The sequence below is a fragment of the Vombatus ursinus genome, unplaced genomic scaffold (genome assembly GCF_900497805.2).
Source record: "Vombatus ursinus unplaced genomic scaffold, bare-nosed wombat genome assembly UNPS02014799.1, whole genome shotgun sequence".
NCBI lineage: Eukaryota > Metazoa > Chordata > Mammalia > Diprotodontia > Vombatidae > Vombatus > Vombatus ursinus.
This window is the reverse complement of record NW_020954577.1, coordinates 46,245,000-46,271,784: the sequence shown is the minus strand read 5'-3', so window position 1 is coordinate 46,271,784 and position 26,785 is coordinate 46,245,000. Positions and strand designations below refer to the sequence as shown.

Sequence of the window (26,785 nt, the reverse complement as noted above, 5' to 3'; positions counted from 1 at the left end):
AGATAGATAGATAGATAGATAGATAGATAGATAGATAGATAGATAGATAGATATTTGGTGAGGCAATTGGGATTAAGTGACTTGCCCAGGGTCACACAGCTAGTAAGTGTCAAGTGTCTGAGGCTGGATTTGAACTCAGGTCCTCCTGACTCCAAGGCCAGAGCTCCATTCACTGCGCCACCTAGCTGCCCTGAACCAGAGTTATTTTTCACAAGAGGTTTGGGCAACTCACACATGTCATCTACTGTGCGGCCAATGTCAGTGGAGGGAGGACAAATATCGGCAAAATCACGGATGCCCAAAGGAGAGGAAGCGAGAGCCCTCCCTGGGCAGGACCCAACACACGTTCTACCTTCTTGGCCTAGATGAGAACTCCTTATTGATGAGACACATTTACATGAGTATACGTGTCAAAATTCCTTTTAAAAGCTTTAAGATCTTTGTTAGTTCTCAAAAAGCTAATTTAAAGGAAACAGATTATTTACTGCTGAGGTTTTGATTAGAAACCTACATTATGTTTTTGTACTCATCAGGACAGAGAGAAATTCTCTGCTTTTTGAAATATCAAATAAAGAGATGCCAGCTTTCAAAATGTGTTCTGGTTGGAGAATACACCCATTCTCTGGAGATAAAAGAAAATTAAACGGGTTCTGATTTTCACGTTAGTGCACCTTCAAGGAATTAGTAGGTGTAATTTAAGATTCTGGCCACGGAGGATTTATAACAAGTACTTACATTCTCACAGAATGATCTCCCTTCTAAGCTTCACCCTGCCATACTGTACTAGCGAGGCTCAACTGCTCAGTTTAACACTGGCCTTAGCGGCGGTGCAAAGTTCTGCCGGTCCAATCAAGCCCGTGGAAATTCGAGGCTGTCAAGGGGGAGCTGGAAGGTCTTGTTAAAGAGATCCCAGAAAGACCTGTCTCCTTGGCTTGGGGATCACTCTTCTGTTGACTCCTCCTCATTTTTCTGGATTGACAGCTCCCAGCCCTATTGGCTCCTCAGCAACGCAGGGATGCAGGGAGCGCCACTGAATGGCCTAAGACACCATATATAGTAATTATGCTCACTCTTTTTGTTTTGATTCTTTCTCTGTTCTCAAGATGATAGCTGGCAGTTGCCTCAGTAACAAAGACTGCTCATTGCTACCTGGTAAAATCAGTATTAACTTTCTATCAGTTAAATGATCATTTTTTTTTAAGTTACAAAGACTTGGCTGGAATGATCAATTCATTCTTCAACATTCTTTCTTCACTACAGAGGAATGGGAATGATGGTGCATATAACCCAGGACTTTTATAGTAATCTTACAGCAATGGACCCCCAGAAGTATTTGAAGGAGCTGTGATTTCCCTGGAATGCCTACTCCTTCCACCAATGTAGATCACCATTCTTCATAATTTAGTAGACAGTCTTCAAGAATTTGGCCAAAAACCCTGATCATGTATTTGTTGATAAGACTCTGATTTCAGCTGGGCCGGTCCTCAGAGATCAGACACACGTCTGTCACTGGACCTATCTACACTCAAAGCTTTCCCTACTTAGGAGAGCCTGCTACAGTTTGTGCTACACTGTCACGCATAGCCTTGGAGAACCCAAGTCAACCTCCATGTCATCATGAATTGTCAAAGAGGGACAAAGAGAGGAAGAAAAGGAGGGAGGAATGGGAGGAGGGAAGAAGAGAGAGAGGGGATGGAGGGAAGGAAGGAAAAAAGGAAAAAGAAACATTTAGTGAGAGCTTCTATGCCTCAAACAAACCCTGTGCTATGTTGGAGATAAAAATACAGAGAATGGAATACTATTGTTCCATAAGAAATGATAAGCAGGCAGACTTCAGAAAAACTTGGAAAGACTTGTATGGAGTGATGTTGAGTGAAGTGAGCAGAGCCAGGAGAACGTTGTACACAGTAACAGCCACATTGTGCGATGACTGACTTTGATAGACTTGGCTCTTCTCAGCAATGCAAGGATCTAAGATGACTCCGAAAGACTCATGATGATAAATGCTATCCACATCCAGAGAAAGAACTACGGAGTCTGAATGCAGATGGAAGCAGACTATGTTTTAAAATTTTCTTCTTTCTTGTAGTTTTCCCCTTTGGTTCTAATTCTTCTTTACAACATGACTAATATGGAAATATTCTGTATGATTGTACATGTATAGCCTATATAAAATTACATGCCATCTTGGGGAGGGGGCAGGGAAGGAAGGGGGAGAAAATTTAGAACTCAAAATCTTATAGAAGTGAATATTGAAAACTAAAACTAACTAAATAATCAAGACAGAGAGAGAGAGAGAGAGAGAGAGAGAGAGAGAGAGAGATACACAAATATAGAAGCCAAGCCAAGCCCCCCAGGAGCTCACATTCCAATGGGGGACAGTGGTAGCCAAGGAGCAGCACTTGGGGAAAGTTATGGGGAGAAGTGGAGTCACAGAAGGGCAGACTGACAAAGCCCATGCAGGTACAATGCCAGAGCTGATCTGATCAGAGTTCATGGTTGGCTCTACAAGTTGAGGGGACTGGAGAGGGGCCGGGAGGGCAAGAGCCAGTGAGCAGGGAGTGAAGTGGTCCAGGACAGGCAATCACCAGTCTGGACAGTGAGGCCCTGAGGTGGACGTTTCTCCAAGTTGATAAGGCAGTTGAAAAAGAGATAGCCAAAGAGGAGGAAGTCTCATAATTTGCAAGAGAGCTATTAATGACTAGGCACCTTGTAAGCACTTAAAAAATGCTTCATCCATTCATGCATGCATGCATGTGTACATTGGTTAATTAGTCTTATTACTATCTCTGCCTCAGGGGTTGCTGCATGACCTGTCTGCCTGCTAGCAACAAGGGACACAGGGACGTCAGAGGATGTTGGCCATATTCTCTTCCTGCCTCTCTCCCCCGCAAAGGGTGCCCCCACTGCTGCTTTGAAAACGTCAGATCAGCAGGGAATCCTACTGACGACTGAGTTTTGGGATGGCTCCTTGCTATCTCCCCTTCCACCTGATAGTAACGGAGGTGGGGATCAGGGACAGATGGGAGAGAGATGATTTCCACCTGGGTGTCCCCAAAAGTGGCATTGTTCCTGAATGCCTCAGTGAGCTTCTGACATCTGTGTAGCCTCATGATCCTAAACAGAGGAAAATATTAAATGCTATTCCCTGTTCTAATTTAGATTTCCTTCACACACAGTCAGGTCTTTTTTTTTTTTTTTTTGTTAACTTGGAAGCTTATCTTTCTGGCAATAAATTGGAATTCAATTTACTGAGTTTACCTGTCTCAGAAAGGACAGAAACAGGTGACCAAGTTACTACTTGTCAAATAGTATAAGAATGATTGTCACTGATGGTAAAATACAATGATGATGAGCACTGAAAAGCGGGTAGGTATTACAATGTGACAATGTGATGAATCCCATAAAAAAATCCACATATTTACTCACCTGTAATTTCTAGCAATTTCACCGTTGTGTTTACTCTCCCTGCCCACAAAGTGCCCAATTCACACCAATGTTTGTAGCTATCTGGTTAGTGGGGCCTTTAGAAGCAAATACCACACTGAAGAAGGTGAGAAAGTGCCATTTTTGGTAAATGGAGAGGTCACCTTGATGGTCTTTGGAAGACATTATGTAACTCTGGGCTTCTCCCCCAAAGCTGAGATCCCCTTGAAACGCCTTTTACAGAGTAATAGAGAGCAAAAAGGCAAGAGAATTTCGAGGACATTTCGTTTTACATTAAACTCGGAATAGGATAAATTTGTTTTTCACTGAAAAGTGGGCTCGGCCAGTAGAGCTGGAGGAAAAGCAATAATGGTCTTTTCTCAGCAGATTCTCTGAGGGGGATCATAAGGCAATATTCTAACAGCCTTGAAAGGGAAAGGGAAAGCAAAGACCACAGGAACTGGTGGGGGCTGTGGCAAAGCTGCCCAGGGTCTGTGGCTCCACGGGGGAGGGCAAGCCCACCTACACCACCGCGGGCGATTCCCGTGCTTGCTCCTGGGGTTCACAGCCTTCTACTGCACAACACCCAACGCTCACCTCCTCTTTGCCCTGGTTCTACACAGACAGACTGACATGATCTCTTGGCATGAACACAGTCCTCCTGGGGCTGTTCTTGGGGAGGGTCTTAGGGAGTCTCAACCAGAGGAGGGTTTGCTAGTTAGTCTTCTGCCCACTCCTGCACCGAGAGCACTCCCTCGTCCAGAACAGTCTGGCCTGATGACCACTCTGTCCCCGCTGGTCCCCACCCTGTGTCTGAGGCCTATTACTTATTGGCTTCAGGCCCCTGCAGGGCCCCCCCCCCAGCCTTCTGACCCTCGCTACCAGGAGTCCAGCTGCAGTTTGTTTCTCCTTTAAAAATAAAGTCATCCTTGACCTTTGACAGCTCCACGTGCCTTTGCTAGGTGTGTGAAAACAGGTAAAGGCTGAGGCATAAATGTCCTTTAGAGAACGAATGTACAAGGTAGCGAGGCTGCCTTAATGCTGGGCCTGCCGCAGCTAACAGCCAGATGCTGGCTCATCACATGGGAAAGCATGATCAAATGTGACTTTAAGTACAATGGTGTGATGTTTGTGAGGCACAAGTTTTCGCTGGATGCTTGCTAGTGCCTAATATAGCTCTGTGAGAGCTGAGAATGACCTCTCTTTTTTAAAATCCCCCACCAACTGCCGAATGAATTACCACAGCTGGGGTGACCCAGCAAACAACTGCTAACAGCAGCCTCTCCCCAGCAAGGCCTGGGCTCCTCAGTCAACTGCCAACATGCACGGCTATCCTTCCTGCACAGCTGTGTCTGGAGCCGTGCGGCTTCAGTGAGGGGTGGGAGCCAACATTCCCCTTGTACTGACTGGGGCAGCAGGGGTTTTGTTGTGGAAAACATGATGTGCATCAATACAGCGTGACACAGATCCTGATCCAAACGTGCTAGAAGCTGCATATGGGGGGCTGGCCTGAGGCAGGTCCCACGCTGGTGCTATACGCACTGCCGCCCGCCGCCTCTGAGGACCTCCCTCTAAGAGAAGCTCTGCCCCCCGCGGATCTGTCCTCAGCTACCCGTTCCGGTTTTCACGAAGGTGTCATTTTGAGAGCCGTAACCCAAATGTGGCCCTAATGAAGGGTGATTAAATGCCTTTCAATCCAGCTGGGAGCCCAGGAGATTCAAAAGGAGAAGACTGTGAGCTGATAGAGTTCAATTTGGAATCAATTCCATCTTTTCTTTAGCTCTTTGTCTGGGACCTAATCAAATCAATGTAAATGAACTGCCTGGTGAAACAAAGTTGGCAGGAGCACCTGAATGGTGCTCCCTGCAATGGTGCCTCTCTCTGGAGTGGGGCCATCATGATGGTGTTTGGAGCATGGGAAAATTGACACTCTGGCTGCAAACAAATATGGTTTCAAACCTAACAGGGAACCATGCAAGAAAAAACAAGCCTCCCTATTTGTTTGGGGTTCAGGGGAAACTGCAAGGTGAAGTCCTAGCCCTTCCAAAAATCCATTCCAAAGGATGTGCTGGCTCTATCACCAACCATTTTTTCCCTGCAGCTCCAGTGATGTTCAGATTTAATTAACCAACAGGAATTCAGATTTTGCTGTTCTCTCCAGCCAAGCTGTCTGATTTGGATGCAGTCGATGTGAAGCCAAGCCGGGCCAGGCCTTAAAGTCACGAGGAAGAGAAACTGATTCGTCTTGATTTTTCTTCATTAGCCAGATGATACAGCCCAGGAGAAATGAAACACACAGGCTCTCAGAGCCTGGAGACAGGAAAATACCAGTGTCCTCAGCCAGTGAGACTGGGCAAGGAGGGATTAAAAAACAGGCCCATCCCTGATTCTTTTCACCTGTATCCACACCTGCCTCTCACCAACAACTACCAGGGAATGATCTCGAGGAAGCCGGAGCTGATAATACAAGAGTCAGAGTCAGAGAGAGTGGCAGAAACAGGGCAGGAGCACGCGGAAAGTGAAGGCACTCCATTTAAATACGTTTTAAGATTCTTATCTATCTTTCAATGATTGGGGAGGAGACAAAGCACTGAGTTTTACAAATTCAGATAACATCAACTAACACCAATTTGAAGGAACGGGCAGAATCCCTAACTTGTGAAGTGGATTAATTCACTATGCCGCCCAGCTAAATGGGGGGAGGGAAGATATGGATCCCAAATTCAGGGGCCTAGGACACCATTCAGCCTCTTCCTCGTACAGCTGGAGAAGCTTAGCTCTGCAGATGGTGACCAGAGCAGGAAGCCCAAAGCTGGAATTCTCACCCAGCTCCTCATTCAGAATGTTTCTTCCATACCCAGCCAAGTCCATTCCTCTCTCCCCGTGCTCCAAAAGACCTTTTAAGCTTAGGCACTGCAAACAAGGTACTGCCCTGCCCTACCTCAGTCGGGGGAATTCCTCTGACCAATGAAATCACAGGTTCAGTCTTTACCTCTCATCTGCACACAGAAATTGCCAGTTCTGCCCCTAAAGTCGTCGCCCATGGTAGATTTCTGACTGGGTAGGCTGTCACAGACTTTCCACCTGCGCTGACCGTGGGACGTGCTTAGGTAGTCACCACACAAGCAGGTCCTGAAGATGCTGGGGCAATCTCCCATCCCAACAACGACTACAGATCTCAGGACTGAGCTCCACAATGGCAGGAGTGTGAGCGGATGGAGAGGTCTAAAAAGTGACTGAGGGGTTTAAGAAATGCAACACGTTCTCCTCTCCCCACAAAGAAGGAAAACAGGAACCTGGATATCATATGTCCTCGACAAACACGTACATAGTACCTACTCTGCCCAATACACTGGGCCAGGAATTGCAAGGGTTAATATGATTTGAGAGTGTAACCAAACGACCACATCTGTAAGGATTTCTATCATCACAGTGAGAAAAATAAATGACCCGGTGGGAAGGAGGTGATCTTTAGCTGGACCCAGTTTCCAATAATATGATACATCCTTGGGGCAATACACATTCGATACAATCACTTACATTTACATTCACACACTCCAACACTGTACAACCAAAAATTATATTCAAAATCCTGACTTTGGGGCATTGTAATATCCTGATTAAAAGAAACATTAAATTACATTTGTATATTCAATTTGCCATGGCAGGAAAAGAGACTAATAGAGTTTAGAAACATTTTCAACAAAATGGATTGAAACACACAGGGGCTGACTCCGAAAGGCCCACTTTGAGGGCCCGAGGGCCTAGCTTTCCTGACGCTTCCAAGAAGGTCCAGAATTTCAAGTTGCGTGTACTGTGCTAAGTCTTTTAAAAGCTGCCTGCTGTGAATAAAAAGATGCTTTCACATAAGCACATGAAAATGTACTGTAGTTATGAAACTAATGTAAAGCACCACACGGTGCCTGTGTTATTTTCCCAAAAGAAGCAGGAGCGAGCAGGCCTGCACAGGGGCTGCTCAACTCAGACCATTTTAAAAGCTGGGGGAGGAGAAGGCGGTCAGAGTCTCCCGCACGGGCTTCCTCAGGAAACAAGCACTTGACCTTTCCACACCTACAACTTAGACAAATGTCATCGATTTGACAACATCAGGCATTAAGAAAGCTAAATGTACTTCATTTTAAATCTCAGTTTTCTGAGCTCCCAGAACTCGCTTCAGCCTGTTCTAAAGAGGCTTTCCATTCAGGCTGAATCTATAGACATTTCTTCCTGAGTACATTGTAAGCAGAACAGGAGCGAGCCTATAGAAAAGGGGGTTGAGGAAATAATCCATCCTTAGAGTAATGACCTTTCACAGCTACAAAGTAATCAGGGCTGTTTTAAATCCAAAGTGTTGAAGGTTACAGAAAAACTCTGTAGGATTCCATTCAACAAAAAGTTATTAAGCACTAACGTGTGCAATGCATTGAACTAGGTGCTCCAGAGTCAAAGACCAGACAAGACCCAGCCCTTGCTCCCAGGGGGTAGAGGTGGGCTTGTTATGATCTCATAGCAAGAACTGTCCATTTGACCCAGGATCCAAGAGAAGACGCCTTGGATAATGGCAAGACCTCAGCTTAGATGTGCAACATCTTTGAGGGGCGTGCTAACAATGGAAAGGGAGACGTAGGATATGTAGACAGGAATATACCCTGACCCACATGAAACTGATGGTTAACTGCCACCATTAGCACTGGTAACCAATGAGAGCCAATCTTTCCAATCCAGGGTAGAATCCGGGAGGATGCACTGTAAGAATAGGGAAGAGGATGAACCCCAGTCTGAGTTAGTGAAGGATGCCTTGAGGTCACACATTCCAACCTGAGCTCACTATCTGCCTGGCACCGGCTCCCCCTCCCGACCGGGTCTGGGTCAGTGGTACACGGCTGCCCCCAAGCCCCAAGCTCAGATCCTCGGAGGCCTCTCGGTGGCCTCCTGCTCCTTCTACAGCCAATCAGTTTACCCAAACCTATTAACTCTTCTGCCACTTGCTTCCTATTTATTCCTTCCGTCACCACGCTTACAACAAGGCTTACCCTATAGCAAAAAGTTCTTCAACGATCTTTGCTCCCACTCTCTCTCCCTTCAAATCCATACTGCATTCTAAGAAAACAAGACAACAAGCATTTATTAAGAGCCTACTATGTGCCAGGCATTGTGCTAAGTACTGGGGATGCAAAAAAAAGGCTCAGAGGCTCTATATTCTAGGAGCTCACAATCTAATGAATTTTCCTAAAGTACCTTGACCACGGTGGTCTTTTGTGGGCCCCATTTCCACTCTAGGAAAGTGGCAGCATGAGAGTGCTTAAACCACTAGGAATCACAACTATGTTAAAACTAGGTGTTGTTTTAAAAGAGGAAAAGATGAATAAGAAAAAAAATCCTGAAAAACCAGTCAGCACATGGAAAAAAAACACACCTTCCATGCATTGTCCCACCCCTGTAGACCCTGATCTCTACAAAGTAGCAGAGGGAGATGTCTTCTCCTGCGGGTCTTCTTTGGGGACAGGCTTATTGATTATGGCTCTGACTGCACTGTGCTTGTTAACTGTTCATCTGCACCGCAACAGCCACTCTTCAGACTGTTTTCCTGGCTAAGCTCCCTTCACTTTGCATCAGTTCATCTGTAAGTCTTTGCATGCTTTTCTGTTTCATCATGCCGATGATTCCTTGCAGCACAATAACATATTCCATTAACTCCACATACCACAAGTATTTAGGCATTTGAAGGGTTTTATCCACTTTGTTTCTAGTTCTTTGCTACCACAAAATGTGCTGCTATAAATACTCAGGTGTAGATGAAGCCTTTCTTTTGGTCAATGACATTCTTTGGGGATATGTTTAGTCCTGGAATTTCTGGTCAAAGTCTATGTCCATGTTATTCACTTTATCTGTATAACTAGAAATCACTTTTTAGAATAGCTGTACCAATTCACAGCTCCACCAACAATGCACGAGTGCACCTGTCTCTCCACAGCCCTTCCTACATCAATTATTCTCTTCTTTGCCAGTTGACTGGGTATGAAGTGAAACCTCGGAGTTATTTTAATTTGTATTTTTCTTCTTACTAGTGACTTGGAACATGTTTTCATGTAATTATTAATAATTTGCAATTCTTCTTTTGAATGTAAGTACTCTTAATATGAGAGCTTCATCCAAAAACCAGGGAGCTGATGTGCCACAGGCTCTAAGGATGTGGTCACAGTACTGGCATCCTCATCATCAGGGAAACTAGATGCCATAATCACCATAATAACCAGGTGCTCTGTGCAGGGCAGCTCACAGGTTTTCTTCAGAGAGGTAAGTAGATCCTATACAGAAAGGCAACCAGAAATAGCATTTCAAGGGATGCCTGGTCACCTCATCTAACAGGGTTCCCTAAAAGTGAAACCAAACAAACAATACACAAGTAACTGCAGTTCATTTGCTAATATCTGTTCCAGGGGATGAAGTACAGAAATTCTACAAAGAGCATGCCAGGTTCCTTCAACCCAAGCTCCAACCTCCATCTCAAAGAATCTGAGTATTCTGATGCTTAGTGACCCATCTTGATAATTGCTGTTTTACAGCCAAGGTCAAAATAAATATCAACTAATGAGAAAAGATAAAGCTAGAGGCACTATGCATGTAATGAGAACTATTCCAACATTCATTTGGATTTGGCCTCAAAGGAGCTTGGTCCCTCCCTACCGTGTGCCTCAGACAAGTCCCAAACCTCTCTGGGCCTCAGTTTGTCTCTAAAATGAATGAGGGGACTGGGCAGCCTTTCAGGCCCTTCAGGCTCTACATCTATGATCCTATAAGCTGTAAGAAATGGTAATGGGGTCACCATTTCACAGAGAACATTAACTGGCATAAACCGGCTGCCCCAACGAACAAAGAGTCAGCCTCAGCCACTGAACTCTTGTCTCTCTGGCAGCCAAGTGCCAGCCTCTGAGGACAGGGGCATTGGAAAGTAACCAGAGAGTGGGATGGACCACCTCATAGAAATGAAAGGCAGACCAACAGCAAGACTGCGGTTGGGTCTAAGCCCCATCCTGCTAAGAACAGAGACAGACAAAACTGGCTTGACCAACAAACAGATGTGAAATGGAACAGAGCTGCCAGGGCTGTCAGAATGACCCACGCTCCTCTTCAGTCATGGTAGAGCCACCAAGTTGGACACTACCCTCTCAGGAGCCCAAAGTAAAGATATGGAGATAATGCTTATGACCATGAAGTCAGAAGCATTAGCTGGACCTAACCAAATACATTCAGAAGGAGCTGGTGTTTGAGGCAACACAAAAATGCATTGTCAACATGTCGCAAAGTGGGGAATATTCTAAAAGAACAGAAATGATCACAACATAATTATCACCAAAAGGCCAAAGACTCTGTCAACGACTACCTACCCACTGCCTAACTCTGTGATATCTTGATGAGAATGGTCTACATAGGCACGGAAGGTATCCTTGATGAAAACTTGAGAACAAGCCATGTGGGCTTTTGTGGTGTTGTGGAAAGAATGCTGGATTGGGAGTCAGAGGATTGGGGTCAGGAATTACAAAAGGACAGCCAGTGCTTCACTGGTATCCACAAAATATTCTACACACATCAAAGTACAATAAAAATTAAAAAAAAAAAAGAAAGTTGAAGCTCAGAGCAGGTAAGGGACTTGCCCAAGATCACACAGCTATTGAGTGATAGAAGCAAGATTTGCACCCAGGTCTTTTGATTCTGAGTCTAATGATTAATCTGGCACTGTGTTTACAATTGAAAAAAATGTTTTTGAAATTACTATTGATTTATCAGAAAATTATAACATTTTTCTTCTAGATAAGCAATTTTTTAAAAATTTGCTTCATTCCTTAGTGAGATTTCTATTATATCCTGAGGCAAAATGTTTCTGTGTAGCCATATTGCTCCATTTATAAAGTGAATAAACATGACCCAACCACAGTCACCTTCTGAAGTGGGGCTCTAGGATGTGCAGTGCAGGGAGCTTTTTCGGTGGAATGGATCTACGCAAGCCTCAGAGGCCTTCACTAATGTTAGGCTGTAATCACACTCATCAACTGATCCTGGCTGGGCCTTTTCAAACACTGACTTTTATGGGGTCTGCTGGCTGCTCACTTCAACAGCTTCCAAGCGTCATAATCAAGTTCCTCCTTATTTTGAGCATACTGCCATCATTTAAACAATCATTTCTGGTCCTCCTGGCTAAGAGAGTGTAGGTGAGGCTAAGTTGAGAAGGCTTTAAGCTTCAGGGAGGCTAGGGGCGGGGGACCCAACCCAGCAGTGAAACGGAGTTTCTTAGCACACTTACAATTCCTAAGGTCGGATTTATTTTTTGAAGTCCAAGCAAGGCATATGAGCCAACTATTTCTGCTTTTGCCAGAGTGACTGTCTTATGATCCCTCATTTTTGTCCAGAAACATCATTTGTCACCTAGTATGTGCCTAATATATTTGGAAAGTACTTTGCGTTCCTTGGATGAAAGGTGCAAACTATGGTAATGTAATTATTTACACATTTTTAAAGGCATTGGAAAAATCTACTAACAGCATTGAGGTCACAGTAAGAAATTTAAAGTGCTCTAACAGCAGAATTCTGCCGTCATCTTAACCTAGTTTCATGCTACAATTTTATCCCAGAATCTTGCATAAGCATCTTGTTAACGAACTAGGGTATGTATGTTAGAGGTCAGAAGCCACTCAGTCCTCCACAGGAACATGGAGTGTCAGAGCAGCAAGGGAGCTGGGGGCCATATGGTCCTGTGCTCTCATTCTAGAGAGAAGGAAACAGGCCATTTGAGAACTCAGCTGGAGGTAACTTGTTATAGGTCATATGGTGAGTTGGGGGTGGGCAAACCAGGACTAGAACCCGGAGGTCCAGGCCACAGCTCCCAAAGAGATGGATTTCTGTAGGGCTGTTTGGTTGCTATCGGAAGGTTCTTCTAAGACAAAACATCTACAACCTTGTTTAAAGAAAGGGTGCACAGCTTTTGCAATTTATAACATGGGATTATAGCCATCCCATAATTCAGCTTGCCAGATGCTCATTTTCTAGCATATCTAGTACATCTTCCAGGGGCCTCTTGTTCTAGACCTGGCATCTCCATGTCATGGCTTCCTGATGACAGTGCACTTTCTGCTGGAGGTTGTTTGGGGGCTCCCTGGAATGAGCTGCTGGCGTCCACATTCTTTGCATTAATTGCTGTCTCTGCTTCAGAGCAGACACTCATCTGTAACTTAGCATCTCAGTGAGCTGCCTAAGTCATCGAGAGATTAAAAGATTTGTCCTGGGTCACACAGCCCAGGATGTACCAAAGGCAGGATTTGAACCCTGATCTGCAATTCTCTATTTATGACATCGTACTGTACACTGTTTATTGGAGCAAATTTAAAGCGACACACTACAATAAAATATAATCCTCCTGGTTTGCTATAATGGTTTTTATTTATTTTTTAAATTTCCCTTAGAAAACAAGAATAAAACCAACTTTGCCTGCCATTTTGAATGATTTGCTTTGGAAGTCTTTTAGGATTATGGGACCAAAGACTTAGAGCTGGAAGGGACGTTAGAGGTCAACAAGTCCAACCCCTTCATTTTACAAAGGAGGTAACTGAGTCCCGAGGAGGTGAACTAACTCCCCAAGGCCACATGAATAGGAGGTAAAAGCTGGAATTCAAACCTAGATCCCGTTTCCTAATTTTGAGTCTTTCCCACTGCGTGATGACATTCCCTATGTTGAGGGCAGCTTGGATTTTGGCAGGCTTAGCTGGATGGGCTTCAGACTCTCAGGGTTAGGTGTCCGATGACAGGGATGAGAGCAGATGACAAAAGTAACTGTTTGCTTTTCCCATTTCTTAAAAGCTACCGAGGAACTGAGTGAAATCAAGGATCAGTCAAAACGTCAAGGAGAAGAAAGCTTTCACTGAACTGACTCAAGTCGTGGCCAAAGGAGAATTCAGAAAGCAAAGATGCTGACCCATCTCCCTCAAAAAATTAACATCCTCTGAAGATGAAAACAAAAGACAATGTCTACGTGTCTCTTATGAGGCAGCTACAATTATGGCCATATGATTCTTATTTAAAGAAGAATAAAAATATGGTTTGGGATAACTTAAAAGGAAGAAACTTACAAATTACTTTCCTATGCTTTGCCTTTAAAATAATTCCAACACAGATGAAAATGACTACATATTTTCTTATGGTCACGTCATTCCTGAGTTTCTTCTCTACTATATAATCATTGCTTCTCTCCATCAGGAAACCAGACATTTGGTAAGCCACTGGTGGGCCAACAAGAGTCTTTGGAACATCTCAGTAACAGCCCACAAGGAGTTACCTGGTGTCTTTGAATGCCTTCCCTTACTTCAGTGAGGTCCAATTTTGATCTACGCCTGTTGGCACATTCAAGTGGTAGTTACTTCTACAAACTGCTTCCAGTAGAACAATATGAGTTTCCCTTTCCAAGAAAACATAATGCATATGAAAATCTGACTCGAAATTTGCTGGATGTACAGATCCTAATAAGAAGACTCCATAGCTACTATCAGCAGTGATACAAGACTCGTGGCTTGCTTCCCTCTATGAGAGATGGGCCCTGGCATTGTTCTGGATCTTGCCACATTCAATTGGCCCTTTGCCCCTTCGACATTTATGTTTCCTTTGAAATATCAGTTCTTTGCCTTGTCCTAGTTATTTGCAGCTCATGACAGTACACTATGACTAATTTAAGACAGTTCATAAACCTAATTTATATCCTTCGGTTTAGTCTTTAAAAAAAAATTTTCCCCAATAATCAGATTATTTATTTTCTTTTCCAATCCCATGCCCATCAGAACAAAAAAGTAGAAGCAAAACAAAACCTTTGTGACAAATATGAATAGCCATGAAAAGCCAGAATAGGTATTCTGTCTCCATGTGCACCCTGAGTCCATCACCTCTCTGTGCTGGGTGGCTGGTTACTGCATTCATCAGAATTCTAAAGTCTTTCAAAATTGTTCATTTTTACAACATTTTTGTTACCGTATAGACTGTTTTCCTCATTATTTGGCATTAGTCTGGACAAGTTTTCCCTCATTTCTTTGAAACTGTCCCTTTCATCATTTCTTATGGTATAATATCATTCCATTACATTCATAGACCATAATTTGTCTAGCTGTTCTCTAACCAGTGGGCACTTCCTTAGTTTCTAATTCCTTGTGAATCCTAAAAGAGCTGTTATATGTATCTTCTACATATGGATCCCATTCTTCTTTCTTTGATCTCTTTGGGGATATAGGCCTACCAGTGGTACTACTGGGTCAAAGGTTAACAAAGGGTATGCGAGAGTTTTGATACCCTGGGGGCAGAGCTCCACATTGATTTCCAGAATATCTGGACCAACTCGCAGCTCCACCAACAGGGCCTCAATGTGCCAGGTGCCCCACAGAACCTCCAACATTTTCCATTTCTTCTTTTTGTCGGTTTTGCCAATCTAATGGTTATGAGATGGAACCTCAGAGTTGCTTTAATTTGCATTTCTCTAATTATTAGTGGTTTGGAGTATTTTTTTCATATGGCTATTGATAAAGCCTTGGCTTTTAAAGTGGGCAGAGACAAAGCAGGACTAGAGAATTGGGGACACAGCAGATAGAGAATTGAAAAGGCTAAACTCAGCCTGAATTGGTTCTGTAGAGGGGGGCCTATGCAGATACTTATCCATTCCAGGGAACTATACAGCCCCAGAGAGACAGCAATGGATGGACACAGTAAGGAATTCTGGATCAAATTTGGACAGAAAGGAGGAGTTCCTGGATCAAGTGAGGGTCCAGCAAGTAAAGAGTCACAAGAAGGGTGACCTAACCTGGACGCTGAGACCAGGGCCTATCCCTTCCAGCCTTTAGCACAGTGCCTGGCACATATAATAAAGGCTTAATAAATGTTTACTGACTGACTAACTGGTGAATCATATGCACTGTGCATTTGTGGGGACGAGAGCTAACTTTTGAATTCTTCTAAGTGCACTCCCTTTCTGTGGATGGGGCAGGAAGGCAAGCAGGAAGACAAGCAGAGGTTATCAGGAGGTAGGGCTTACTAGAAAGGGGGCATTACTTGACTCTGCCTGCATTCTTTCCTCTATAGCTACGGAGTCCAAGGCAGTCCGGAGGACCATACAGGGAAGATGGCGAGGTTTCTAGGGAGGGCTGACACGCATCATAGGGGGAAATGGAGGTTTCTTGAAGGAATCTAGGCTCAGATGAATTATCTGTTTTTTATTGTATCTATTATTGTTGGATTAGGTAAAAGCCTGTCATATCTCAGGTGTTTTGATGGCTTGAGGGGTCTGTTGGGAGCTGAGCCTCTTTGCTTTTTTTGTGAGACTAAGACCCAAGTCAAATTCAGATATTCCCAGGAGAAATTCTGTGTGGGGCAAAGCATGGGGGCAGGCACCAAAAGAGAATTTTAAAAGAAGTTCTCAAGCTCAAACCCAGAGCTTCAATTCTGGGCCATGAATACCTATAAAACCTTAACAGTTACCTCAAAACAAAGCCAGGCCAGTTTTATCTACTCTTAGAAAATGCCTCCACTGAAAAATCTTGACTATAGTAGTAACCTTTCCTTACTCTAACAGCCAGGTGGTCATGTGGCTTAACTGGAATCTAATTTCAGCTGATTCAAATCACAAATCTTTAAAGGGGAAAGAAGGACAAGCATTTATTAGGCACCTACTATGTGCAAGGCACTACGCTAAGCATTTTACAAATATTTTCTCATTTATTAAATAAGACAATAATTTGATAAAATATAAGTGAACGGAAGGAAATAGTATGATTGAGTAGAAGGATGATGGATTTGGAGTTGGGGACCTGGATTTCAATCCTAGTTCTCCTTTTTAAGACCTGCATGGTGACTCTGGGCAAGTCATTTCTCCCCAGGACCCTAGGTTTTTCATCGATGAAATGTGAAGAATGGATCACTAAAGTTCTTTCTAATCACTAAACCTCATGATCCCTTAACTGCAACCATTGTGAAGTGGCTGCAATTCATTACCATAGGGCGATCCTTTTGGGGGGAAAAGGGGGAGAGGAATTCCAAATCGTGATTTCATTGGTACAGGGAACTCCCTCAACTAACATGCTCCAACTTTGTGGGGTCCCGAGGAGTTCTATCAAGGTCACCCAGCCAGGACATGTTAGAGGCGGGCCCTGAATTCAGGTCCTGTCCCCTCCACGGCTGGCTCTCCAGTCACTATGCCCACTGCTTCTCAGGGGCCCCTCATTTGCAAGGCATATGTGACAGCTGAGTATTTTCACTGTCGTGTTCAAGAAGTTAGAACTCATTGCTGAGGAAGACACCTGCATGTGGACAGAACAAGATTATTTTTCTTGAAACCAGACACAATGAAGATACAACGCCAAGGGATGTTGACAGTGGCTTTACTTCCTCAAGAATATAACTACTACTTCATCCTTCCACTGTTTTTAAGGAGCATTAGAGCTTCATAGGGTAGGAATGAGCAGCCTAGATGTCTCTCTCAGCACCACTTCTCCATAGTAACCATCCAAATACATCCATAGATCAGCCAGCAGAGGGGAACGAGAGCAGCTTAACCACCCTCTCTATCCTTAGACAAGCAAGAGAGCTCCGCGATGCATTCATGTCTACTGCGTTTCCTAAAACCCAAATCTTTATCTGGATCAAACCGTTTTCTTTCAGGACATCAAGCAATCATATTTTTATTACAGATGTCAGCTGATAGCTTTCTGCGGAGATTAAGTGTTAAGTCCGGCCTGTGGCACAACAGAGAGCCAGCAGCCCACCTGGATTTCAAATAGCAGCCTTGGCCTCATCAACTCCAGTGAACTGGCCGGGTACAGACTATGGTTTAGAGCTGCCCCAAACCGCCTAATGGTTGGGCCGGAATGGCCTCTTCACAGGACTGTGAGATTTTAGCTTTTAGAATACAGCACTTTGCACTTCAGAGGTTTGAAGCTGGTCATCAAACCTTCAGCGACAGTGTTGAGAAGGAAGCATGACGTAGTGTCCAATTTACGCCACTAGGAGCCTGGAGTCCCTGGGTCTACTTCCAGCTTTGACCAACTGGGTGACCTTGGGCAAGTCTGAAATAATCCCGACTCCAGTTCTCCCACCTGGAAAATGAAGGCGCTGCAGTCTAGCTCTAAATAAGAGTCTATGAATCCACAATGACCAAGCTTGGTCTCAGGGAAGAGTTTTTAAAATGTACTTCTCTCTTTCTGTTCTAGAGGCAGGGGACTCTGGGCGTGGAATATTACATGTGTTGTCAGAAAGGCTTGATGTATTGGTTGAATTTGCTGTGTATTTTTCTTTCTCTTCCTTCCTTCCTTCCTTCCTTCCTTTCCTGTTCTAAGGTAGGACTTAGTGGATAGAGGAGGATGGAGGGATGTATTTAGAATGAATGTGGCATGAAAACAAATGGCAGCAATAAAAGGTCTATGAATCTCAACATTCTGAAACATCGTCACAAAAAACACACCATCTAAGTTGTTTCCCAGGACTTGAGCTCAACACAGTCAACTTACAGCAATAAAACTGTTGCTGGAGAGCAGCCAAGCATGGCAGAAAGAGAACCGGCCATAAAGTCCAGAGAAGCCTGAGTTCTAATCCTGGCTCCAATACTTCCTAAAAGAGTGACCCTGGATAATTCACTTTCCTTTCTTAAGCCTCAGCTTCTTTATCTGTAAAATGGATACAACATCTGCACTATTAACCTCATAGGATTGTTGTGAGGAAATGGTTTGTAGGCATTAAAGCACTGGATGAAATACAAGCTGCAATATAGGGGAAAGTACAAGTTCCCTCTAAATTTCAAAGGTTGGAAGCTGCACATTTCAGAAATCTGAGACAAATAACGAATCATCTTAAAACAGAAGCTGGAGAAGACTCGGGGCAGTTAGAGAGTAGCACGGCACAATTAGCTGTTAAGGGCTTGGAGACTTAAGAGCTTTAGGACTATATAGGAGGTAGTGTGGTTGAATAGAAAGAGCTCTGGCTCTGGGGGCTGAGACTGTGGGTTCAAATCCCACCTCAGACATGCACTACCTGGGTGACTTTGGACCAGAAACCCTCTCTGAGCCTCCGTTTCCTCCTCTATAAAATGAAGGGACTGGACTAGAGGTCTCCTAAATCCTTTCCAACTCAAGATTTATGTTTCCATGATCCCATGACCAATGTCTCTCTGAGTCTCCGTTTCCTCCTCTATAGTATGGGAATAAGAACATTTATACTACTTCACTGAGTTCTAAAGACTCAAAAAAAGGTCTTCAGAATCCTTGGCACCACCAATGTTCAACTGCAGATAGTTTTATCAAGGGAAAAACCATCCAAAGCACTGAATCACCAACCACTTTGCCACTGCCCTGTCAGGGGCTTCTCCACCTGCTCTGCGAGAACCCGTGGGCTCTGGCTTTTCTGTTCCTCTCTCCAGAGCTTAGCTCGATGCCTGGCACATTGGGAGCTCTTAATAAATGACTCATTCATTCGTTTGTTCATTCATTCACTCATGCAAATATAGAGCTAGTAGGGGCTTGTATGTCTGTCCCGGAGGACCAGGCCTGCTGAGATCAGAGAGGTTCATTACCAGGTAAGTCACATGAGTGTTTCGGTCCCAGCCTCACTAGGCTGTCAAGGCTTTAGGATCTGGGCTGCTGGAGGGAGGCCTGGTCAAGGTAAGCAGGGATCTTTGAAAGAGCAGACTCCTGTTGGTCCTGGGCACCTCTCAGGGTGGTCTAGAAGACAGGGTTTTGTGAACTCCAAAGTGCCATGTTCACACGTGTTATCATTTTTACATTCGGTGAATGTAATTCCATTTAAAGACACAGCGATAAAAACATCCACCTCAGGCAGCCTTTGGACTCCCTGGGCAGAATAAACCTTGACTAGAAGATAGTTTTTCTCAAAGTCCCAGACTCGGGCTCCTACAGCTCTGACAACAAAGAAGAAAGAAAGAGCTCCAGAGTGGCTCTGGTGTCCCCAGATGACCAAGCTTAGGCTTGCCGTGGACACCAGCCTGCTGGCACTGCTTCCCCAGTCATGATTTAAGGCCCTTCGTGGTTATAAGTATTTCAAAATGACTTCTGAAGCTGTGTAGATCTTGTTTGACAGCTCCAGACCAGTGGCTTTGACAGGTCTCTGGGCACAGAGAGTTGCCTTGATTTCACAGGCTGAAGGGCATAAGACTTCCCCAAGGCGATGTGACTTCTCAGATTGTGCTGGTCTTTGGACTCCTGATCCACGGCTCTTTCCATGACATGCTCTTGTTTGTGGCAGCCAAGCTCACTCCAAGTCTGCCTGCTAGAGGTCAGTAAAATGGGGCACTTCTGAGCTTGTGCTCCATACCATCAGATAGGATCTGGACAGGAAGGCCATATTATGCTGCATTCTCCTGGTTAAGAGTGTGGAAATCAACTTAAAAAACAGAAAAAGCATCATCAAGAAAGTATTTACTGTCCAGGGTTGAGCTTTAAAGGTCACCATGAGTGAATGCTTCAGGGCATTTAAAAGTGCCCTTTAAAAAATAAACAATTCTCTTATCCGACGCTTTCCTCTTTAAAAATTCACCTCATTGGCGAGCACACGCCAAAGAAACTAATATCATGGCCGATATGATATTTAAAAAGGAAAAGAGAAAAACCGAGCTCCATAAAACATCACTCTGTCCTGGGGGGACTTAGAATAGAAAATGTTGAAACTGAGAAAGACTTAGCAGGAATCAAGGAGAACCCAAGGGAAAACAGGCTGGTGATGAACAGAGACGGGCCTGGACTTTCCCCTTCCTTTTTGTCAAGTGGTCAGTACTGGGCAGTACTGGGCAGTAACGGAAACTCCACTCCATGGGGCAGGGACCATTTAAAAGTTCAGGATGTCTAATTTTTGAAAGGACCTTAAAATAAGGTAGGGCAGCCCCCAGGAGCCCAGAGTGATGTCACTAAACGGCCCCAAGCTGCACCTGCCTGGGGTGGGGCTACGGTGTGACTCAGGTATGAATCAAGCTGAGAGGAAGCAGCTGCAGGCCAAGTAATGGGAGGGGCTTTGGTGACACATCAGTCTAAGAGGGTCATCACCCTTCAGGCGTGACCTGCCCTGGTCTCATAGTCTCAGAGGGCACCTCCTTCTCCAAGATCTGAGCCCTGAAATGCCGCTCTCTGACTATAACCTCTTCTCCTCGTAAACCTGACGCCAAGCTTCTCCGTGACGCCCAGCCAGGCTCCTGGGGATATCTGTTGTAACCCTTTTGGAACATCAGCTCCTGGAAGGCAGAGGATTTCTGCGCTGGAGAAATGCATCCCGACAATGCCTCACCCATAGCAAATGCTTAGTAAGAGCTCTGGCCCGTCTTCCTTCCTTCCTCCCTCCCTTCCTCCTTCCCTTTCTTTTCTCCCTTCCTTCCTTCCTTTTTCCCCTCCCTTCCTCCTTTCCTCTCTCCCTCTCCTTCATTTTTCCCTTCCTTCCCTCCCTCCCTCTTTCCTTCCTTCTCCCCCATTCTCCCTTCCCTCTGGGCATCCCTATTACTCACCAGGGTTAACCCTTTACACTGACCCCAACGCCTTCTGACTCCTCCAGGGTCCTGCTGCAGAAGCCATCCCCTCTTGTAGCCCACTTGGCTCCACCTCGCTCCCTGGGCTCACCAGTGTCACACGTGGGAGCGTTTCTTCAGTCTTCGTCCCTTTTCTCTCCCTGCAGATTCTGGCCCTGCTGACTGAGCTCCAGGGCCCCTGCGCACTCTTTCCTCTCTTCACTTCAAGGACCCCCCTCTCATAACTCTCCTCTGACTTCTCCTTCTTCTCCAAGGCCGCCCTGATCCTCACCACCAGCAGTGGCCTCTTCCTTCTGGCATCACCTGGCGCTTGCTTTGTGCCTCCAGTAACAGTCTTGTCTTTAACAGCTCCCTCTGTCTAGGTCCCATCTCCTTCCCTGACGGACTACATCCCTTCCCGTACTTAGCTGAGTGCTCAGAACAAAAGTCAGCACTCGGTCATTTGCAGAAAGTGGAAGCCTGAGTTAACTAGATCTGGTCTTCATTTTGCTTTCAATGCCTTTCTTCTGCCCTGGGGCCTGTGGCTGGGGTGCACAGTCAGCCCATGGGCACTGTGACAGAGATGGGAGCCGGGCAGCTCAATGCTCAGCGGGTCCACCATTCAGGAAGCTCAATGTGAGCCAGAAGACAAGGGGAGAGGGCGCATGACGGAATCTCGGGCTGCCTAGATTTGCTCCTGTTGCCCCAAGCCAACTTTCAGTGGAAGGGGAGCTGTCTCTAGCACCTGCCTAGAGCATGTGTTAATGCTCATTAGTCAAGACGAGCACTATGTGGCCCCTCTGTGAGAACTTCTGCACTCCCCCACAGGGCGTTGTATGAACACACTGCTTCTTGCTGCAGACGATGCCGGGGGAGATCACAGCGCCCCTGGCCTACGTAGTGGCCAATCCCAAGTTCTTTGGGGCAAGCAGAGGGGAAGGAAGAAGGAGGCATCAGAACTCTCACTCTGTCCCTGAGAAGTTCTCCAAACTCACCAGTCATGGATGCCTGGCCCTATTCCTTGACCCTGGGTCACCTCTGGGCTCTATGTCACTCTGCTTGACCCCACGCTTGGATTCTGGTCCTAAAAAAGTAGCTGTCCTGCTGAAGATAAGGAGCAGGGGATCCTTGTCCTGGGGCTGGAAGTAAGGCTCCGGGAACTTGGGGTGATTTTTCACGTCTCTACTAGAGATGGACCTCATCTTATGAAACAGACGTGTTTCTGGAAAGCTGCACAGACATCAGATCGGGTGATTAAACCAATTCACCACAGTTCCCCAAGAGCATCCTCTTGAAGGCATCCTGGCACAAATCCCTCCCACCCCAGGGTGTGGCCCAGACCCAGAACTGGGCCTGTACCTGAACCCCGAGCGCATCAAACATGCTGAACAGATGATGGCTGCTGCTCTTTGGAAAACAAACATGTGTTACCAAGTAAGAAAAGAATCATTAAGATTTCTTAGTCAAGTCTTCTTTTCTCAATGAAACGCCTAAAAAAGCCTGTGCATGATGGCAGCCAGGCCCCCCAGCACACCTGTACAACTAACTGAATCGGTGGGCTAGCATCAGCCACACTTCCCGTAAACCCCGTAGTTTTCATCCTCTGGTTTGTGCTGGTCCTACTTTCTTGAATTGGTCATAATTGTATAGGTTGCCATGGCTTTGTCAGAGCAAACAACACATTTTTTTTAAAAGAATGACAGAAATAAAGTAATATGGAAGTGAATATGAAAGAATTATAGGAACGGACGTGAAAGGGTTCAAATACAGACTGGTCTGACAAATGCAGGATTTGGTTTACTTCTTGGTATTATGTGAGAGGGCACGCGGGCCTGTGCTGGCCTATTTGTATTTCTTCAGACTGGCAGAAGACAGGCCTGAAGCAAAGGCGGAGGGTGTGGCTGGCTCTCAGCAGTGTTTGTTTTCTTCCCCAGGAGAGTTTCTCTTACCTGCTGCTTGAGGGCTTCTACAGACTCGAATTCCAACTTGGCCAGTTTCACCTGGATCTCTCGTGGCTTATCGGGGATGACAAAGGCCAGGACAAACTTCAATGCCAGCAGGGCATGCTGGAAACAAGAAGAAAGACGCACATGTTAAGATGCCCCAGTATCCCATAAACCTGAGGAAATGAAATGAGGTGCCAAAGCACTCTGCAGATCGCCATCATTAATCCAGTCAGTCATTCCTAATCAGAGCTCTGCAAAGCGTCAAAGATCTATTAACAGGAGACTTCATAGCTCTCTCCAGATATCTGAAGGGCGTTTGTATGAAAGATGGATCAGACATTTCCTACTTGTATCTCAAAGGCATACATACAAAGGTAGTAGGGATGGATGGAAGAAATAGAGAGAAAAGGTTAAGTTTGGTCGACGGATGGATGGATGAAAAAACATTTATCAAGCAATTACTCTGTGCCAAGCACTGTACTAGGTGCTAGGGATAAAAATACACATTTGAGAGAGTTCCTGCCCTCAAAGAGCTCCCTAGCCGAGTTGCCCCCAAGTGGAAGGTGCTGCCTCGGGAAGCAGTGGGCCCCCTTTCTCTACACATAATTCACACAGAGCCTGGACGTCAGGGATGGCGCAGAAGGCACTGTTGCTCAGGGACAGCTTGAACTAGATGGCCTCAGTGCTCCCTGCTAGCCTGGGAGGCCGAGAACCAGACCCCTCACTCTTAGATATAGGACACTTTGATTTGGTGAACTCAACAATTACTTCTTCACTGGGTTCCTTTAAAACCACTTTGGTGTACAAATGATGCAATATGCTGCTTCTTAATATTTTATCCAGAGTTGAACCTTATTCAGAAAAGGTCTCTGAGAGTTTTCCTTTCATCCTAGTATTTGTTTATGCCCCTCCCCGGCTCTCTCCACCTCCTCCTCCCCAGCGAGCAGGGTCCCAGTCTTTCTCCAAAGCCTAGCTCAAATCTCCTTCTCTCTGTGAAGACTTCCCCTCACCCCTGCCACCCTGAAACACTCCCTTGTCTCTTTCTCCGATGCCCTATAGGACTTTGCGGCTGTTGGCGTCCATTCCCTTAACAGATGCTTTGTAATAGCTGGTGCATCATTGCATTCCCATCCCAGCAGCAATGACATCTTGATGGCCGGCTCACTGAGCCACAAGGTCCCTGTAAGTTGGCAGGGGACCATGGCAACCACAAAATCTAAGACTGAATTAAGAGACGTAGTGTCCAGAATTTAACTCAATTAAAAAAGCACTTACTAATCACCTACTATGTGCCAGAAGGAGGAAACTGCCAGTCTTGCCATGGTCAGACTACACTTGCAACACTGCATTTAGTGCTGGGTGCCATATTTACTTTTCATTTAAAAAACCCTAAACTTGTCATTGATGGTTTTTGTTTTTTATACTAGAGTAAATTCCAGGGTAGGCTCCCTCTCTACCACTCACACCATCACATTCTGCTTTGTGACAAAGAGAAAAGGAGAAGCAAAGTAACAGAGAAAATGAGTCATGTGGAAGCACAGGCAACACGGAGCACACCCACAGGAGATTTCTTCTCCACCGACCCCAAAGCAGTCCAGCGCCGCCATCCTAATCCCTGAGGCAGCCACCTTTCAGCGCTGCTTTCAGCTCCACAGCTTCGCTACAGCATCCTGGTTCTCCTGCTTCTCTCTATTTCACTCCCCCTCAGTTCTGAAGTCCTCCAGGGTTTCTCTGAATTCCTGACAGTCTTCATTTCTGACAGCATGAGAATTCGCTGCATCCAAATATCAGTTTGTTCAGTAATTACGTGAGTGGGCACTCATTTCTTTGTTATCAAGGTGGCCATGTTTTAGTAAGTGGCGTCACTAAGCAGCAGTAGCATATCCAAAAGGAGGTTGACCAGGATGGAAGAACTAACGACAGAGGATTACCCGAAAGAACTAAGGACGCTCAGCCCAGAGAAATGAGGACTCAGTGGGCAGGAGGGGATGATTATATGACAGGTTGGTCTGTGTTCTGCTTGGCTCCCAGAGGGCAGAAGAAGGAGCAATGGGGCGGGGAGGGAGGGACAGGGTCAGCTCAAAGAAAGGGTTTTCTTTACCCCAAGGTTTGCCCCAAAGTTCAGTGAGTAGTGGGCTCCCTGTCACTGAAGAGATGATCACTTCTTGGAGATGCTGTAGAGAGGACACCTATTTAGGTCTGGTTGAGCCAGGTGGTCTTTGACGTCCCATCCACCCCTTTAATGATTCTGTGACACACACCACCTTGAAATGTTCCTTTTTTCCATCTGTGTATGTGTGCCTTACAAGTCTTGTTAAGCGCAGGGACCACGTCTTTTATGTTTTGTCCCCAAAGGCGCCTACTGCAATTTCTTATACATGCTTAATAAATGTTTGTTTACTGATTCCGTACAGTATGACTGATTCTATTATACTTTATGGCAAACGATGTCCCTACGTACATAGAAACATGATGTCCTGTCCTCACCAAACACAGGAAATCTACCAAAGGGGTATTATTCCACAGCCCTGGAATTCTCATTGTGGCCTACCACATTCTAACATCTGAAAGGTCTAGTAATGCTGAATATTTCTCTTCCACGTGTGAAGCAAGACAAAGGGTTGTTTTAGCCACAAACTCAATTGTGCAGAAGCCTAGACAGAACCTTTCTAAGAGGCCCTTATGGTCCAGCGCTGACACCCAGAAAAGTCTGAGAAGTAAAAGAACAAAGCTATGTCTGATAACGTGGGAACTAAAAATAGTGAGAGGCTAGAACAGAAGGCTCTTTAAATCAGGAATTCTCACTGAAAGGCACATGAGAACTGGGCAAGTTGGTGGAGGCATGAGGTCCTTTATGAAGAGATGGGGCAGTTAAATTACTGACAGAAAAGAAAGGACGGCTGGACAAAAATCAGATGAATCCTCTGCTGCAATATTTACAAAGGAGGATGAGGGATAAATGCCAAATGAATTTCTCCTGGGAGAAAGATGAAATATTGGAGGAAATCAGATTCATGACAAGACAAGTAATTACAAAATTAGAGTCCTTGAAAAAAGGCAGAAGCCCAGAGCAAAACAGGCATCTTCCTAGTTTGGGAAGCCAGGGGAATCTATCACGTGTATTAAATAAGGGACCTGGAGTGCACAGGGAGGGAAAAACAGAACTTCTGTTTGATGACCATGACTGAAAAAGGAACTGGAAAAATACAGATTTGAGTGACATAACGGAGAAACAACTGGAAGTCAAGTCATAATTGAATGAAGTCTAGTCAATGTGGATTTACAAGAACCCATATAAAGTAGATCTCATCTAAATGCCCCAAAGATCAAAAAAGAAAAGACAAGGAAACCTTGATGTGATTTACAAGCAATATACAGGGGTTAATTCAGATAAGGCTATGTTCTTTCCATTAACATATTTAGAGTTTTATATGACATTTTATTCTAATGGAAGCAGAGATAAAGAATGAGGAGAGATCAACGTTTAATTTGCCATGAATGCACGACTTTTTACATGGACAGATCTAAGCTGATGGCGATGACCAAGATGGCTGCTAACCTTGACCAGAGCCCTACTCTGAGGTTTCATCAGAGTAGGAGTGACCTTGGGTTCTCAAGGCTCTGCCAGTGGACTTCAAGCCGTAACAGGTCCAACTGACTGAAATGGAAAGGGCCCAGTGACTCCCAGAGGACCAGCCGGGAAGGATCCTCACCAGAAGACTTGCTATTAGGTGATAAAATATCTTTGACATAATAATTCATGAAATCATCTACCAGGTCATGAATGAATTGTGACCTATGTAGTGGAAGGAGTACTCACGTTCATCTTTTGAAACAGTGAAGCAAATCCTACCCAAGAGAAGAACATTTTAAGGACTAAAAGAAGCTTCTA

The 26,785-nt window shown here is 45.1% G+C and overlaps 1 protein-coding gene across 3 annotated transcripts in view; it reads right to left on the bottom strand.

The window, feature by feature from the left end:
* The window catches only part of LOC114050521 (anoctamin-10), a 224,438-nt gene that overhangs the window by 37,895 nt on the left and 159,758 nt on the right, over nucleotides 1-26,785 (bottom strand). For all 3 annotated transcript variants that reach the window (XR_003570018.1, XM_027872289.1, XM_027872290.1), the window contains exon 12: nucleotides 22,897-23,013. Coding sequence is in view for 2 of the 3 variants with exons in the window: in XM_027872289.1 (XP_027728090.1) it covers nucleotides 22,897-23,013 (117 nt within the window). In the remaining variant the exon portion in view is untranslated. The remainder of the gene's footprint in view (nucleotides 1-22,896; nucleotides 23,014-26,785) is intronic.